General features: G+C 43.6%; 1 protein-coding gene across 1 annotated transcript; it reads left to right on the top strand.

Moving 5' to 3' along the window:
• Window positions 1-11667: 11667 nt before the first annotated feature.
• Window positions 11668-12039, top strand: LOC144609480 (histone H2B 1/2-like). Its single transcript, XM_078427966.1, has one exon. The coding sequence runs from the start codon at window positions 11668-11670 to the stop codon at window positions 12037-12039; it is 372 nt and encodes a 123-aa protein (XP_078284092.1).
• The last annotated feature ends 6330 nt before the right edge of the window (window positions 12040-18369 follow it).

The raw sequence follows: 18369 nt of genomic DNA, 5'->3' as shown, positions 1-18369 counted from the left end.
TTGTTCATGTTGACAACAGGATTTAGATCAATTGGGAAAGTGGACAAGGAAATGACAGGTGGAATTTAACTCAGACAAGTGCAAATTGATGGATGTTTGGTAGTGATATCAGGGCAGATTTACAGTGAATGGATGGGTCTTGCAGAAGTGTTGCTGAGTAGATTGGCCTTGGGATACCAGTACACAGTCAAGTCCAGTCAAGTTTATTTGTCACATACACATACAAGATGTGCAGTGAAATGAAAGGTCACCACAGTCCAGCAATAGAGCAATAAAAATAAACAATTTCACACACAATCACAACCAACACAAAACAAAAAAAAATAAACATCCATCACAGTGAGTCTCCTCCAGTCACCTCCTCACTGTGATGGAAGGCCAGAATGTCTTTTCTCTTCCCCTGCCGTCTTCTTCCGCGGTCAGGCTGTTGAAGTTGCCACGTTCCAGGCACGTTCCAGGCTGCGTCGGACGGTGAAAAAGGCCATTCTTGCCTTCATCAGCTGAGTCTTTGAGTACAAGAGATGGACATCAGTTGTACAAACTGTTGATTTGAGAGTATTGCCTGGAGTTCTGGTTGACACACCACATGAAAGATTTGCGTAAGCCAGATAGTGCGCGGAAATTATTGCAAGAACGTTGCCTCGATTCAGTGGGCCTGCAGGTGAGATTGGGTAGCTGCTCTGTCCGGAGCAAGGAGGCTAGAGATGACATGTTAGGGGTGCGTAACATTCTGAGTGGCATAGATGGGGGATAGCTAGAATCTGTTACCCATGGTAGGAGTGCTTAACTGGAGAGCATAGGTTTAAGGTGAGAGGGAACATAATTTAAGGTGATTTGAGGTGTAAGTGCTTCACACAGGGTCATTGATATCTGTAATGAGTTGGGAGAGGAGGTGGTGGGACAGAAACAAGATTGAAGACATACCTGGGCAGGTACTTGAATAAGCAGAGCACAAAGGGATATGGAATAATGCATGCAGGTGGGATTAGTATAGGGCATGGTGATGGTGGTGTGGGGAGGATGGAGAGAATATACTCAGTGGCCCGAGGGTCTGATTCTAAACTGTACAACTGTGTGACTGTGACACTCCACCACTGCCTGCACTGGCTTTGGCTGCCTGAGCCCTCAGCTCTGAGCTTGCCTCACTGAACCAATTGTTCTTTGAGATGTTATTTGGACCGTCTATTAAAGAAAACTTTAAAACACACTACAGATAGGACAATGCCATCAAGACTTTATTTAGAAGCGTCAAATGCAATGGCCATGTGATACAAAGATTCATGTCATCCTTACATATAGAACCATGACAGATTTCACAGACTCTTCAGCATACCCCTGATATCAGATTGCTCTGACAACAGCTGGAAATCATGCACCTCCGACAAACACATCTCCGCTTGGATCTTCTTCAACCTCTCCCCATGGCAGCTCAACAAATGTCCTGTTACTCTTCTGACCTCATTTTACTTATGTTATTTTTACGATTGCCATTTGGCCTTTTTCAACTCCCACTGTGATCGAGCTGTCAGCCATCTCTCCCAGTGTTACCCATGGTGTTTCACCAATTTACATGCAGATGTAATATGAATTTCAGCAAAACATTCAACAAGGTACCACATGGTAGGTTGCTCTGGAAGGTTAGATCATATGAGATCCAAGGAGAGATAGCTGAATGGATAGAAAATTGGCTTCATGGAAGGAAGCAGAGGGTGATGGTGGAAGGCTGCTTCTTGGACTGGATGCCTGTGACCAGTGGTGTGCCTCGGCTTGGTGCTGCATCCATTACTGTTTGTCACCTATATCAATGATTTGGATGAGAATATACGTGGCAAGATTAGCAAGTTTGCAAGTCGAAAATGGTAGGACAAACACAATGAATGGTAGGTCTCTGGGAAGTGTTGTCGAACAGAGGGATCTAAGAGTGCAGGTTCATAGTTTCTAAAAAGTGGCATCACAGGTAGGTGGGGTAGTCAAAAAGGCTTTTGACATATTTGCCTTCATCAGTCAGTATTGAGTACATTGTCTCTTCTTTCTCTTATCCCTGACTCTCAATATGAAGTAGGGTCACGACCCAAAACGGTCACCAATTCCTTTTCTCCAGAAATGCTGCCTGATCCGCTGACTTACTCCATTTTTTTGTGTCTACCTGTTGAGCATAGAGGTTGGGAGGTCATGTTGCAGTTTGACAATACATTGGTTAGACCGCATTTAGAGTATTGTGTTCAGTTCTGGGCACTTTGTTACAGGAAAGATGTTGTCATTGGAAAGGGTACAGAGAAGGTTTACAGAAGTCAGAATGAAGAGGATAAGAATTACAGAAGTCATGTTGCTAGGACTCAAGGGTCTGAACTATAGGCAGAGGTTCATGCTGGGACTCTATTCCCTGGAGCACAGGAGGATGAGGGGTGATCTTCTAGAGGTGTATAAAATCTTAAGAGGAATTGCTTGGATTGACACATAGAGTCTCTTTCCCAGAACAGGGAAATCGAGAACCAGTGGACATAGCTTTAAGGTGAAAGGGAAAGGATGTAATAGGGATCTGCGGAGTAATTTTTTCACACAAAAGCTGGTGGGTGTATGGAACGAGCTGCCAGAGGAGATATTTGAAACAGGGATTATTGCAATGTTTTAGAAACTATTGGAGAAGTGGATGGATAGGACAGGTTTGGAGGGATATAGGCCAAATGCAGGCAGGTAGGACTCATGTTGGTTGATGTGGACAAGTTGGGCTGAAGGGCCTGTTTCCACACTGTATTACTCTATTATCAGCACATGTTTCGTAAATACCGGCTTCCACCACCCCCTCTGGCAGTGCGTTCCAGATATTACCCAATGCCTAGGTGAAAAAATAAATGATTCCTCATATTCCCTGAAAATTCTTTCTTTTCTCCTTAAACATGTGCCTACGACACCTCTTCCTGGGGGGAAGGTTTCTTATTATCTACCTGATCAGTGCCTCTCATAATCTTGTACATCTCTATCTGGTTCGCTTCAGTCTCTCCTGCACCATGAAAACATACCCAGCCTGTCATGCCTCCCCACATAATTGAAACATTCCACCACAGGCAACATTGTGGTGAATCTCCTCTCCAATGTAATCTCATCTTTCCTACATGGTCGGCAGGGTGGCGCAATGGTAGACTCGCTGCCTTGCAGTGCCAGAGACCTGGCTTTGATCCTGACTACGGGTGCTGTCTTTACGGAGTTTGTACGTTCATCCCATGACCTGCACTGGGTTTTCTCTGGAAAAAAACATTGTTTCCCTCTTCAAATACCGAGAGTGATCTGACCCCCACAACCCTATGGTGTAGTAAACTCCAGACATTCCCTTAACCTACAGAGTAGTGCAGGGGGTGTTCATGTCTTTCAGTACAACAAAGGAATCTGTGGCCCGACAGAGTAGTGCTGGGTTGTTGGACTCTGTGACCTTTCATTATGGAGCCTTATGGCATAAGCTCGGTGCTTTTCAAACAGTGTTTGACAACGTCTGGTCCCCACAACTCAATGGGATAGAAAACTCCAAAGATTCACCTCCCCTGCACTATGCTGAGGTTCTCCCAGTCTGAACATAGAACAGCAGAGGAACCTTCTGCCCACAATGGCAGAGAATTCCACAGATTTACAACTCTCTGACTGAAAAAGTTTTTCCTCCGTTCTAAATGGTCTACCCCTTATTCTTAAACTATGGACCCAAGTTCTGGACTCCCCCAACATTGGGAACATGTTTCCTGCCTTTAATGTGTCCAATCCCTTAATAATCTTATATATTTAAATAAGATCCCCTCTCATCCTTCTAAATTCCAGTCTATACAAGCATAGACACTCCAGTCTTTCAACATACGACAGTCCTGCCATTCCGGGAATTAACCTACGCTGCACGCCCTCAATAGCAAGAATATCCTTCCTCAAATTTGAAGACCAAAACTGCACACAGTACTCCAGTCCAACTAGGGCCCTGTACAACTGCAGAAGGACCTCTTTGCTCCTATACTCAGCTCCTCTTATTATGAAGGCTAACATTCCATTGGCTTTCTTCACTGCCTGCTGTACCTGCATGCTTCCTGTCAGTGACTGATGCACGAGGACACCCAGATCTCGTTGTACGTCCCCTTCTCCTAATTTGACACCATTCAGATAATAATCTCCATTGCTATTCTTACCACCAAAGTGGATAACCTCACATTTATCCACATTAAACTGCATCTGCCATGTATTTGCCCACTCACACATCCTGTCCAAGTCACCCTGCAACCTCACAGCACCTTCCCCACAGTTCACACTGCCACTCAGCTTTGTGTCATCTGCAAATTTGCATATGTTACCTTTAATAGGAGAATTAGGAATAAATACGGAAGGTCAGGCAGCATCTCTGGGGAGAGATGGAGTTTCAGATCCAGGTCTCATCTCTGTTTCTCTCTCCAAAGACATAATGGATTCCAGCTGAATCTGTCATTATCTCAGATGTTCCTGCAGATGCAGGGTTTTTTTATTTTCATCTTTAAATCGGAGCCTGAAGTTAGGGACTGAACAATAGACAATAGGACAAGGCGTAGGCCATTTGGCCCTTTGAGCCAGTACCACCATTCAATGTGATCATGGCTGATCATTCACAATCAGTACCCACGGAAGTGGAATATCTGCACCAGTTGGGGTTTAGAAGAATGAGAGGTGATCTCAACGGCTTCTCTTGTTGTTTGCAGACTGATTTGGAGAGATGGAGATGATGTTGATTTGTATCTAACGAGCTGGTCCTTGCTGTCTGCCATTCCCATGAGGATCTGGGACCTGACTGGTGGGGTTTTGTGGACCTGACTGACCCTCCACTGTGGACATTGAGATCTTCTCTTCCTGCCTGCAGGGCAGTGAATAGTGAGTGTTAGTGCCTTACTGCTCCGGTTTCCTACTTCAGTTTTAACATTCTCATCTTTGTGTTCAAATTCCTCTTTAGACCTCACCTCCTCACTCTCTCTGTCACCTCCTCCAGTTCTATGACTCTCTGACATCTCTGCTCTCCTCCATCAGTGGCCCTTTACACATCCTCACATCCCTTCATTCCACCAGTCCTTCTTCGAATGCAGCTGTTCATTTCCGACCTCAGCTCCGTCCTCTGCTGCAGACGCAGACCCCGCATCAGTGCTGAATGCACCCACTCTCTCCCGGGTTCCCCTCTTGCCTTTTATACAGTGACAAATGCTCTGGGATTGTCCTTCCAGTGTTGGGAGTGGCTGGTGCATTTTGGGTGAGTGTGGTCTTTACTGGACTTCACAGTGTGAAGGAGGTGGTGTTCATGTCTTTATCTGTCCAACAAATAGTGCTGGGAATCTGTGGCCTCACAGATGAGTGCAGGATTTGCTAGAGTCTGTGTTCTTACATTACAATAAAGTACTGTGTGCTTTATCGAATCGCTTTGCAATACAGTGCCAGCTGTTATAATGGTTTATACCATAACAGTGTAGTCCATCTATTGCAGAGGTCTGGACCCTTTCAGTGCATTGCCAGGCGTTGTGATGGTCTGTGGCTTTGCAGTGCAGTGTCGGCTGTTGTAAAGGTTTGTGCCCTGAGAGCACAGTGCTGTTGATGTTTCTAGGTCGGTACAATGAATTATTTGAAAGATACCGCATGGAAACTGGCGTTCTGGCCCACCACACACAGCTATTATCAATCTTCCCAATATGTCTCTATTGCAACACCTTCTCATCGACTTCCTGCACACAATTTTTTTTTTTTTTTTTTAATATTTTATTTTTGAAAAGCATATGTACAAATCGAAATAAGATAAAACACATTTGTTACAAAGTTCTTACATAGCTTCAATTTTTAAATTTTTGAAGAGAGAAAGTAAAAATAAAAATATAAAACTATAAACTTGGGGAGAGAGAGTAAGAGGGTTAAAAAAAAAAAAGGATCTAACAATAAAAATTAACGGGAGTAGATCCGGGAGACAAAAACCACAGCTGTACATCCAACCCCCAACTCAAGTTTCAACTTTTTATTTAAATTTTTTTTATTTTAGTCCTGTGCCAAACCCATTTACTTTTCTAAAAATTCAATAAATGGAGACCATATTTTTAAAAATAACTCAGGTTTGTCGATTAAGGCAAACCTTATTTTTTCCAAATGCAGGGTCTCTGTCATTTCCATAGTCCACATTTTAATTGTGGGGGTTATTGGTTTTTTCCAAAATTTAAGTATTAGTTTTTTCGCAGTTATTAGACTGTAATCAAGAAAATGTACCTGACTTACTGTAAAATTTGTAGTATGTTCTGATAATCCTAATATAATTAATTTTGGGTCCATATCTAATTTTTTATTAATAACTTTAGAAACTATTTTAAAAATCTCCAACCAGAAGTTTTGCATTTTTATACAAGTTACGAAAATATGAGTTAAATTAGCTTCTTGAAATTGACATTTATCACACATAGGAGAGATACTAGGAAAAATCCTATTTAATTTCGTCTTCGAATAATGTAATCTATGTATTATTTTAAATTGTATTAAGGAATGTCTAGTATTCAATGAACATTGATGTATATGTTGTAAACTTTCATCCCATATATCTTGCATTATAAATTGATTCAATTCGTCCTCCCATGCTCGTCTATAAGATTCTGATGACGGAATGTCAATGTCAAGGAGAGTATTGTAAATAAAAGATATTAATTTATTTGAGTTACAATGTCGATTCAGGCATACATCAAGTGTTTCTGGACCTCTAAACTTATATTCTTGCATGTGTGATTTTACATAATCTCTAAGTTGTAAATATCTAAAATAATTATTAACATGTAATCCGTACTTCTGCTGTAACTCCTGAAACGAAAGAAAAGTTCCCTTATGGTAAAGATCTCCCACCCTTTTGATTCCATAACTTTTCCATTGAGCAAAGCCTCTATCTAAGACAGACGGTTTAAAAGAAGGATTATTCGCAATAGGAAGGAAAACAGATAATTTACTCAATTTTAACGTAAGCTTTAATTGTTTCCAGGTACGGATAACACTATGTATAATGGGATTACCTCCATATGTTTTTTTATTTAAATTTATTGGAGCTAAGAGGATCGCACCAATATCGAATGGTAAGCAATCCTCTTTCTCCATCTTTAACCAATCCGGTTGTTGATCAGAATCATCCAACCAGCAGGTTATATTTTTAATATTAACCGCCCAATAATAAAATAAAAAGTTAGGTAAAGCAATTCCTCCATTAATTTTAGGCTTACATAAGTGTCTTTTATTTATTCTATGAGTCTTGTAGTCCCAAATAAAATTAGTAACAATTGAATCAATTTTTAAAAAAACTTTTTTGGAAGATAGATCGGAATTGCTTGAAATAAGTATAGTAGCTGTGGAAGAAAGATCATCTTTATAGCATTACTACGACCAACTAATGATATAGGAAGTGTTTTCCAAAATTGGATATTTCTGTGTAATTTAACAAGTAAAGGAGGAAAATTTGATTTAAATAAAGAAGTATATTTCCTAGTCACGTAAATTCCAAGATATTTAAACTTTTCATAGGCAATTTTAAAAGGAAATTGTTGAAGTATGGCCGGATTATACTCCATTATTGGCATAATTTCACTTTTATACCAGTTAATTCTATAACCTGAAAATGAACCAAATTGAGTTATGAGATTTAATAAATTCGGAATGCTAATTTCTGGCTTTGTAATATATATTAATACATCATCCGCATATAAATAAATTTTATTGGTTGTATGTTTAGTGTTGTAGCCATGAATATCTGAATTTGATCTAATACTCTCAGCAAGTGGTTCTATAATAAGGGCAAATAAAAGTGGTGATAGTGGACATCCTTGTCGACAACCCCTAGCTAAATGAAATTTAGATGACAGCATTTGATTAGTTAATATTCTAGCTGTTGGGGATGTATATAAAAGTTTCACCCATGCACAAAAATTTTCACCTAGTTGAAATTTTTCCATCACTGAGAAAAGATAGGGCCATTCTACTTGATCAAATGCTTTTTCAGCATCTAGCGAGATGATTGCTAAATCTTCATTTAATAGTCTATTTGAATAAATTATATTAAACAAGCGTCTCAAGTTGAAAAATGAATATCGTTTGGCTATAAAGCCTGATTGATCGGGGTGTATCAATTTGTCTATAACTAGACTTAATCTCTGAGCTAAGATTTTCGCTAATATCTTCTGATCAGTATTTAAAAGAGCTATCGCCCTATACGAACCAGGGTCTTCAGAATCCTTATCTTTTTTAGGAATGAGGATTATTGTTGATTCAGTCAGAGTTTGTGGCAATCTCTGTTGTTTAAAGGCGTGACTATATACAGTTTGCAAACGTGGAGAGATCAAACCACTGAATTTTTTATAAAATTCATTATTTAAGCCATCAGGGCCAGGAGTCTTCCCATTTTTCATGGATTTAATAGTCTCTTCAACGTCTTTCATAGTTATTTCTGCGCCCAGTAAATTTCTATCACTCACATTCAAACCAGGAAGGTTACATTCCTGCAAAGACTTTTGCATCTGCGCAGAAGTATCTGTTATTTTTGATGAATATAATAACTGATAAAATTGCAAAAATCTCTGATTAATATCCTGCACACAATTTAAGGGACAATTTACAGAGGCCAATGACAGCCAACAAACGAGCACGTTTTTGTGACGAGGGAGGAAGCCGGAGGAAACCCACGCCGTCACAGAGGGAACATGCCAACTTGTCACAGACAGCAGCTGAGGGCGGGATCTATCTTGTGTCACTGGCGCCACTGTGCTGCCCATCCCTTGCAGGCCATCTGTAGTGTGTTGTGTTCAATCTCTGCCTTTGTATTGAAGAGCTGGGTGTTGTACTGGTCTGGGCCTCACTGGCCAGTGTTGTGCTCTGGCAGCTCAGTGTGCTTTGAATACAGTGCCAGTATTTGTGCCGAGTGAATCCTTGTTGCACAAACTGACCACAAATCCCTGCACAACTGCAATACTTACCTATTTCTAAACTTTAACCCTCTTGCAGTAAATGCAGTAAATGCCAATTTCCCTCCCGCACCACTTGCTGCACCTATCCCTGTAATGAGTACACAAGAATACCTTGTTCCCTCTACTTTGCCCTCAGCCAAGGTGCAACCTTATACTCTGCCCTCTCCTCCAGGTAATTAATATAGACAGTTAATAAATGGGTTTGTTAATGTTAAATTAAGTTATAATATGATTGCCACTTGTTATAACATGTGACATGTACTGCCACTTTCAGGATATATGTGCCCCATGATCTCATGGACTCTCGGTTCATTGACTCTCCCTGAGGCCCGACCATTTACTTGGTACGTCTCACCCTATTACACCTTCCAAATTGCATCACATCAGAGGTGTCAGGATTAAATTCCATCTGCTATTCCTCTGCCTGACATTGCATCTGATCTATATTCTGTTGTTGCCTCTGATAATCCACCACACTCCCTACAAAACCACACATTCTTATATAATCCGTAAACATGCAAATTACACCTCCCACATTCCCCTTCAAGTCTTTACATTATAAATATCAAAGGTCCCAACACCAGTCCCTGTTAGCTGTCTCTCTGCCTAGTGCACGATGCGACATTTCATTCCCTTGTTCCATGACCTAGGCTGGGCCTGTGGATGAGTGGCCTGACTCTGTATCACTCAGTCTCTGATCTCTTCTGTCACCATCTCTCTATCTGACCCCAGGTTCAGCCTTCGGTCTTTGTGCCTGAGTCTCTGACTGGGACAGATTAAACCTGTATTAAATCCAGAACACATGTGCGTTCATTGGAACAGAATAAGGCCATTCAGCCCATCAAGTTTACTGCATGACTGAATCATGACTGATCTATCTTTTCCTCTCAACCCCATTCTCCTTCCTTTACCCCAAACCCCTTGACACCCAAACAAATCAAGAATCTGTAAATCTCCACCTTAAAAATATTCATTGACTTGACCTCCACAGTTGTCTGTGGCAATGCGCAGCGGTAGAGTTGCTGCTTTACAGCGAATGCAGCGCCGGAGACTCAGGTTCGATCCTGACTACGGGTGCTGCACTGTAAGGAGTTTGTACGTTCTCCCCGTGACCTGCGTGGGTTTTCTCCGAGATCTTCGGTTTCCTCCCACACTCCAAAGACGTACAGGTTATGTAGGTTAATTGGCTGGGTAAATGTAAAAATTGTCCCTAGTGGGTGTAGGATAGTGTTAATGTGTGGGGATCACTGGGCGGCACGGACTTGGAGGGCCGAAAAGGCCTGTTTCCGGCTGTATAGATATGATATGATATGATAATGCATTCCAGATTCACTCTCCTCTGACAAAATAAATTCCTTCTCATTCCCTTTCTCAAAGTAGTGTAAGAAAATAACTGCAGATGCTGGTACAAATCGAAGGTATTTATTCACAAAATGCTGCAGTAACTCAGCAGGTCAGGCAGCATCTCAGGAGAAAAGGAATGGGTGACGTTTCAGGTCGAGACCCTTCTTCAGACTGATGTCAGGGGGGCGGGACAAAGGAAGGATATAGGTGGAGACAGGAAGTTAGAGGGAGAACTGTGAAGGCGGAGGGGAAGAGAAGGACGGAGGAACTATCTAAAGTTGGAGAAGTCAATGTTCATACCGCTGGGCTGCAAGCCGCCCAAGCGAAATATGAGGTGCTGTTCTTCCAATTTCCGGTGGGCCTCACTATGGCACTGGAGGAGGCCCATGACAGAAAGGTCAGACTGGGAGTGGGAGGGGGAGTTGGTGCTCAGCCACCGGGAGATCAGGTTGGTTAAGGCGGACTGAGCGAAGGTGTTGAGCGAAACGCTCGCCGAGCCTGTGTATGGTTTCGCCGATGTAAAGAAGTTGACATCTAGAGCAGCGGATACCATAGATGAGGTAGGAGGAGGTGTTGGTGAACCTTTCTAAAAGTACGTCCTTTTATTCTGAGGCTATATCTTGTCCAAGATCAGTGGATACATTCCCTCCACGTTCACTCTATCCAGACCTTTCACTATTCTGTAAGTTTCAATGAGGTTCCCCATCCCCCCATCCTTCTAAGCTCACATGGTAGATATCCTTCCAAACCTGTTCTATCCATGTACCTGTCTAATTATTTCTTAAACATTGGGATAGTCCCAGCCTCAACTACCTCATCTGATAGCTTGTTCCATCCATCCACCACCCTTTGTGTGAAAACGTTACCCCTCAGATTCCTATAAAATCTTCTCCCCTTCACCTTGAGCCTACGACCTCCATGTGTATTGTATGTGTGGTGACGGCTGTCCTTTTATGGAACTGAGACCGTGACTTTGAATCCGGCAGTTTGTCGAGTCCCACAGGAACTGGCCTGTGGGAAAACCCAATGTGCCGTCCTTCCCCAGCCTGGCCCCTGCGTGATTGCCTCGCAACCTCCATTGTTCCAAGGAGAGAAGCGATGATTCTCAGCAGCTGCTCCGCCCAACTCCGCCTCCCCCGCCCTGTCAGTGTCACCAGACACGGTCAGTGGGCGCGCTCCGTGATTGGTGGCAGCGAGGTGCTGTGATTGGTCGCTTCAGTGGTCTAATCAAACAGTGGAATCAAACTGACCAATGACAGTGCTCGCCTTCCCCATTCCCTCATTAGCATAGGGCGGTGGGGCAGCCTATTTAATCCGCGCTCAGAGCTTGTTTCAGACGTTCGTGTGTCTGAAGCCGAGAGACGAAATGCCTGACCCACCGAAAGCGGCCAAGAAGGGCGCCAAGAAAACCGTGTCCAAACCTGCAGGAAAGGCGGGCAAGAAACGCAGGAGGTCGAGGAAGGAGAGTTACGCCATCTACATCTACAAAGTGATGAAGCAGGTTCACCCCGACACCGGCATCTCCTCCAAGGCCATGAGCATCATGAACTCGTTCGTCAACGATATTTTCGAGCGCATCGCGAGCGAGGCTTGCCGCCTGGCTCATTACAACAAACGGGCGACCATCAGCTCCCGGGAGATCCAGACCGCAGTGCGCTTACTGCTGCCCGGGGAGCTGGCCAAGCACGCCGTGTCGGAAGGGACAAAGGCGGTGACCAAGTACACCAGTTCCAAGTAAAGATCCTCCGTGCTGACAAACCGAAAACCCAAAGGCTCTTTTAAGAGCCACCCACAATCTCACTGAAAGAGTTGTAGCACTATTTCGGCATCGAATTGCTACAAAATTGTGTGGGGGCTTTTTTTTAGGCAGCTACAATATTTTAAATTATGTTTGTTGATCAAACTACGGCCAAATAGTTTTAAGAGTGAGGGGTACGCCATTTAGGACGGAGACGAGGAAAACCTTTTTCACAGAGTCGTGGATCTGGAATTCTCTGCCACAGAAAGCAGTGGAGGCCAATTAACTGGATGCTTTCAAGAGAGTTAGATTTAGCTATTGGGGCTGAGGGAATTGAAGGGATATGGGGGAAAAGCCGGAACAGGGTAATGATTTTGGATGATCATATTGAATGGCGGCGGTGAGTCGAATGGGATACTCCTGCACCTTTTTCTATGTTTGTTTCCAAAACCCCGCTTTTACTGAGATCAGGACAGATTCACAGAATCACTTTTGACGCTGTAATCTCGCGTGTGTCCGTCCGCAGTGAGTAGTGACCGACCATAATTTAATAATGTTTAAATAGTCTAGTCTCGACCCGAAACGTCACCCATTCCTTCTCTCCTGGATGCTGCCTGGCCTGCTGAGTTACTCGATCATTTTGTGATACCACTGTTTACACAGAAACGCGACCGCTGTTATGTTCAGTGAAACGCATTTGTTGCGATCGTTTACCAGTTCATGTAAATGCGAGATTAAATTCGCAGAATCTCTCATGTCGGAGAAGTAATTCACCTCCGTTTCTAGTGTAAATGGACCGAGAACAAGTGACAGGCGAAATGATGAATCCGAGATCTGAGATTATAATATATTTCTTTTTGGAGATTTTTATTGAATAAAAAATGTTGGCGGACTTTTCAAACTTCAGCTCATTTTGGGGACTGACCGTTGGTTTCGGCGCTTCTCTTGTTGCCGCCTGTTCATTGGTGCACGAAGCCACTCATGAATGGGCCGCTCCCCTCACCAGTGAGATTAGGCGCTTCACCATTCATACAGGAAGTACAAGGGAGAAGGCCGGGGGATTTCCTTATTTCTGGTTTAAAAAGTTTGAAGAGAAAATAAGAGAAAAGGGTTCGGGTTTGAGACGGAGCTCTTGGTGCGCGGATATAGTCGTTACTCTGCGGGATTTAGACAAAGACGGGCAGGCGGAGACTCGTCTGTGGTCGATACTCAGAACGGTTGTTGTGAAGCGGTACAGCTCTTCCACAGCCTTTGGATTGTTACATTAATGTTTCGCCATGATTCCAGAGTGATACCACTCTCTCTAGTTACCCTTTTTCCCACATGTATTTATAAAATCTCTCGGGATTGTCCTTCATGCCCCTTGTTGCCCTTCTGATTTTCTTATTTAGTTTGATCCTTAATTCCTGAAACTCTACCAGGGATATACTTGATCCCAGCTTCGTGTCTCTTGTGCTGATTGTGCAGTCTGACGACAGCAAGAAGGAAGAACCTTCGATATCTCTCCTTCACACGCTTGGGATAGTGAAGATGGTTCTGAAAATGCGCAGCACTATCTTGAACGTTTGGCTAGGTGGGCTGAGGAATTGTTGATGGAATTTAATACAGAGAATTTCTCTGCATTTAATAGAGAAATTAAATGTTACATTCAGGAAAACTAACATGGGCAGGACCTAAGTGAGCAGTAGGGCTCTGGTGAGTGTTACAGAGCAGAGGGATCAGGGAGTGCAGGTAAATAGTTATTTGAAATTTGAGTCACAGGTAGATAAGGTGGTTGAAAGGGCATTTGGCACATTGGCTTTCATCAGCCAGATTTACTGAGTATTGATGTTGGGAGATTATATTGCATTTGTACAAGATGTTGGTGAGGCTTCATTTGGAGTATTGTTTTCAGTTCTGGGCACCATGTTATAGGAAAGATGTTGTCAATCTGGAAAGGGAGCAGAGAAGATTTACAAGGATGTTGCCAGGAGTCTGAGGGTCGGAGCTATAGGGCAAGGTTGAGTAGGCTGGGACTATTCCTTGGAGCACAGGATGATCTTATAGAGATGCATAAAATCATGTGAGTAATAGTTCAGGTAGATGCACAGTCTGTTACCCAGAATAGATTAATCAAGGGCCAGAGGTTTAAGGTGAAGGGGATAAGATTTAGTAGGAATCTGAGGGATACCTTTTTCACAGATAGGGTGTTGGGTATATGGAACAAGCTGCTAGAAAAGGAAGTTGAGGCAGGAAATATCACAACTTTTAAAAAACAGACATGTACATGGATAGGACAGGTTTGGAGGGATCTGGGCCAAACGCAGGCAGGTTGCTCTAGTGGAGCTGGGACATGCTGGCAAGTGTGGGGAAGTTCACAAGGTCAGAAGTGATAGGAGTAGAATTAGGCCATTCAGCCTATCAAGTCTACTCCGCCATTCAATCAAGGCTGACCTGTCTCTCCCTCCTAACCCCATCCTCCAGCCCCATAACCTCTGGACTAATCAAGAATCAATTTCTCAATGAGGTCCCCCCTCATTTTTCTAAACTCCAGCGAGTACAGGCCCATTAAGAACAAATGCTCATCATAGGTTAATATACTTATTCCTGGGATCATTCTTGTAAACCTCCTCTGGACCCTCTCCAGAGCCAGCACATCCTTCCTCAGATATAATGAACAAAATTGCTCACCATATTCCAAACGCGACCTTACCAGCGCCTGATAGAGCCTCAGCATTACATCCCTGTTTTTGTATACTGGCTCTTGAAAACAAATACCAGCATTGAGTTTCCTTTCTTTACTACCGATTCGACTTGCAGATTAACTTTTGGGAGTGCTGGTGCAGGATACCCAAAGTCCCTTTGCACCTCCAATTTCTGGATTCTCACCCCATTTAGAAAATAGTCTACGCCTGTAATCCTGCTACCAAAATGCATGACTCCACATTTTGCTACATTATATTCCAAGGGTTCCCAACATTTTTCGTCCCATTTACCCATGGCAACTTTTCGAAAGTAAATTTACCCCCACCTTGTTTTGTTCAGTAATTTGAGTTCACACTCCTACCATAATAAAGCAACCGCCAAAGGGGAAATTTAAAAATACTGTTTTTAACATTATAGAAGTTGTGAGGTTATGTTGCAGTTGTATAAGACATTGATGAGACCGCATTTAGAATATTGTGTTAAGTTCTGGGCACCATGTTATAGTAAAGATATTGTCAAGTTTGAAAGGCTTCAGAAAAGATATATGAGGATTTTGCCAGGACTAGAGGGTGTGAGCTACAGGGAGAGGTTGAGTAAGCTGAGTCTCTATTCCCTGGAGCGCAGGAGGATGAGGGGTGATCTTATAGAGGTGTACAAAATCAGGCGAGGAATAGTTCAGGTAGATGCACAGAGTCACTTGCCCAAAGTAGGGGAATCGAGGACCAGCGGACATAGGTTCAGGGTGAAGATTTAATAGGACTCCGAGGGGAAACTTTTTCACACAAAGGCTGGTGGATGTATGGAACAAGCTGCCAGAGGAATTTGAGGAAGGACATCCTTGCTATTGAGGCAGTGCAGCATAGGTTCATGAGGTTAATCCCTGGGATGGTGGGACTGTCATATGATGAAAGATTGGAAAGACTGGGCTTGTATTCACTGGAATTTAGAAGGATGAAAGGGGATCTTAGAGAAATGTATAAAATTATAAAAGGACTGGACAAGCTAGATGCAGGAAAAATGTTCCCAATGTTGGGGAGTCCAGAACCAGGGGCCACAGTCTGAGAATACAGGGGAGGCCATTTAAAACTGAGGTGAGGGAAAACTTTTTCACCCAGAGAGTTGTGAATTTGTGGAATTCTCTGCCACAAAAGGGAGTGGAGACCAATTCACTGGATGAATTTAAATGACAATTGGATAGAGCTCTAGGGGCCAGCGGAATCAAGGGATATGGGGAGAAGGCAGGCACAGGTTACTATTTTGTGGATGATCAGCCATGATCACAATGAATGGTGGTACTGGCTCAAAGGGCCAAATGGCCTCCTCCTGCACCTATTTTCTATGTTTCTATGAGGTAGTTGAGGCTGGGACGAAACCATGATTTAAGAAACAGTTAAGCAAGTACATGGATAGGACAGGTTTGGAGGGATATGGACCAAGCTCAGGCAAGTGGGACTAGTTTAGCTGGGACACTCTTGGCTGGTGTGGACAAGTTGGGCCGAAGGGCCTGTTAACACACTGTATCACTCTATGACCTTCTAACTCTATGTCCAGAACTGAACATAATAAGTTGAGTAAGTTGTTCAAAGAGTCCCAGAGCCATAGAATCATACAGGTCAGAAACAGGCCCATCAGCCCAACTTGCTCACACTGACCAACATGTGCCACCTACACTAGTTCCACCTGCCAGCATTTGGCCCATATCCCTCTAAACCTATCTTGTGCAAAATGGCGGCGCTGCTCTAGCAGCTGCGGCTTACCTACGGTCTATTTGTCTTTGTGTGTTTTTTTGTCTTAGTTGTAGTGTTTAGATATGTAGTGTTTTGTTTTTTGTGGTTGTGTGCTATTTGTGGGTGGGGGGGGGGACTGTAAAATTGTAAAATTGTCTTCCCAGCGGAGACACGACCTATTATTTTCTGGGCCGTGTCTCCGTTCACGCTGCGGCCCACCATCGGCCAAACACCTGGAGTTGGGGCCTCCACCTGGGACCACCTGGGATCTGGTTTGCAGAGCCCGCAGACCGGACTTACCATCGGCGGAGCTGGCTGCCTTCGGAGGCTGCGGGAGCGGCTGCGACTCGCCTTCGGAGGTTTCGGCTGCGGGCCATGTGGATGTCGGAAGCTCGCAGCCCCCTGGGTGGGGGCCGACATCGGGAGCTCCAGCAGCGGCAGCGTCTTCACCCGCCCCGGATAGCGGGGCTTGGGTCGGCCCGCTCCGGACCTTTCACCGTCCAGCACAGCCCGGAACGTGGCAACTTCAACAGCCTGACCGCGGTAGAAAATGGCTGGGGAAGAGAAAAGACATTCTCGCCTTCCATCACAGTGAGGAGGTGACTGGATGGATGTTTCTTTTTTTTTTTTTGTGTTGGTTTGTGATTGTGTGCGTAATTGCTTATTTTATTGCTCTTATTGTTGGACTGTGGGTAACGGAATTTTGTCCAAAAGACTTGTTTTTTTGGATGACAATAAAGGTTATTCTGATCCTGATTATGGTTCCTGTCAAAAATGTTTCTTAAGCATTGCAATAATACCTGCCACATCTACCTCTCCCGGCAGCTCGTTCCATACACCCACCATCCTTTGTGTGAAAACGTTATCCTTCAGGTTCCTGTTAAATCTTTATCCCCTCACCTTAAACCGATGTCCTCCGCTTCTCGATTCCTGTACTCTGGGCGTGTACGTTTACAAAATCTGTTCCTCTCATGATTTTCTAGATGGAAATTAGGTGGTCCCGGAAGGGACCATGAGATGTCACTGGCAAGTTGGATTACAGACTGAGTCAAGGATAAAAGCGGGTATTCTGCATGGAATTAGAAGTCAGTGTGGCTTCACCTCCCAATACAGGAAGCACCGAGCGAGACGGTACAAACACACTGTAATGGCAACTTTCCGACTTTTCCAGTGACTTCTTTTCCAATTGCCATTACTACATAGGGAGTCAGAGTGATCATACGCAGACTCAACAGAACAGATCTTCCGGTTGTTTTTTCCAGTTTAATTAGTTGTTTATTGAAATAGTTGTACAAACAAACAGGCTACACTTATTTCGCATACAAGTACGTTTGCTGGCTGCTCTGTCCCTGGTCTGGTCCCAGGTCTCAGGTCTTTCCAGTCGATGGTCTGTCCAGGTCTGTTCCCAGGTCTGGTAAGAAATATATACTCTCCCTCCCTGTATCTGCCCATTTCTATACACCACCCTGTACATCTAATGACTGCCCCCCAGTGTCCAAAATACGGCAAGATATATCTAGACAAAATAATATAATATCATCTATATCATATATATATACAGCCGGAAACAGGCCTTCTCGGCCCACCAAGTCCGTGCCGCCCAGTGATCCCTGTACATTAACACTATCCTACACCCACTAGGGACAATTTTTACATTTACCCAGCCAATTAACCTACATACCTGTACGTCTTTGGAGTCTATGCAACAGTAGCTAGTCTAAACATAAATTACAATAGACAATAGGTGCCGCAGTAGGCCCTTCGGCCCAATGTGATCATGGCTGATCATTCACAATCAATATCCCATTCCTGCCCTCTCCCCATACCCCCTGACTGCGTTATCATTAAGAGCTCTAACTAACTCTCTCTTGAAAGCATCCAGAGAATTGTACTCCACTGCCTTCTGAAGCAGAAAATT

Source organism: Rhinoraja longicauda, chromosome 34 (assembly GCF_053455715.1).
Source record: "Rhinoraja longicauda isolate Sanriku21f chromosome 34, sRhiLon1.1, whole genome shotgun sequence".
Taxonomy (NCBI): domain Eukaryota; kingdom Metazoa; phylum Chordata; class Chondrichthyes; order Rajiformes; family Arhynchobatidae; genus Rhinoraja; species Rhinoraja longicauda.
This window is presented reverse-complemented; position numbering and strand designations above follow the sequence as displayed.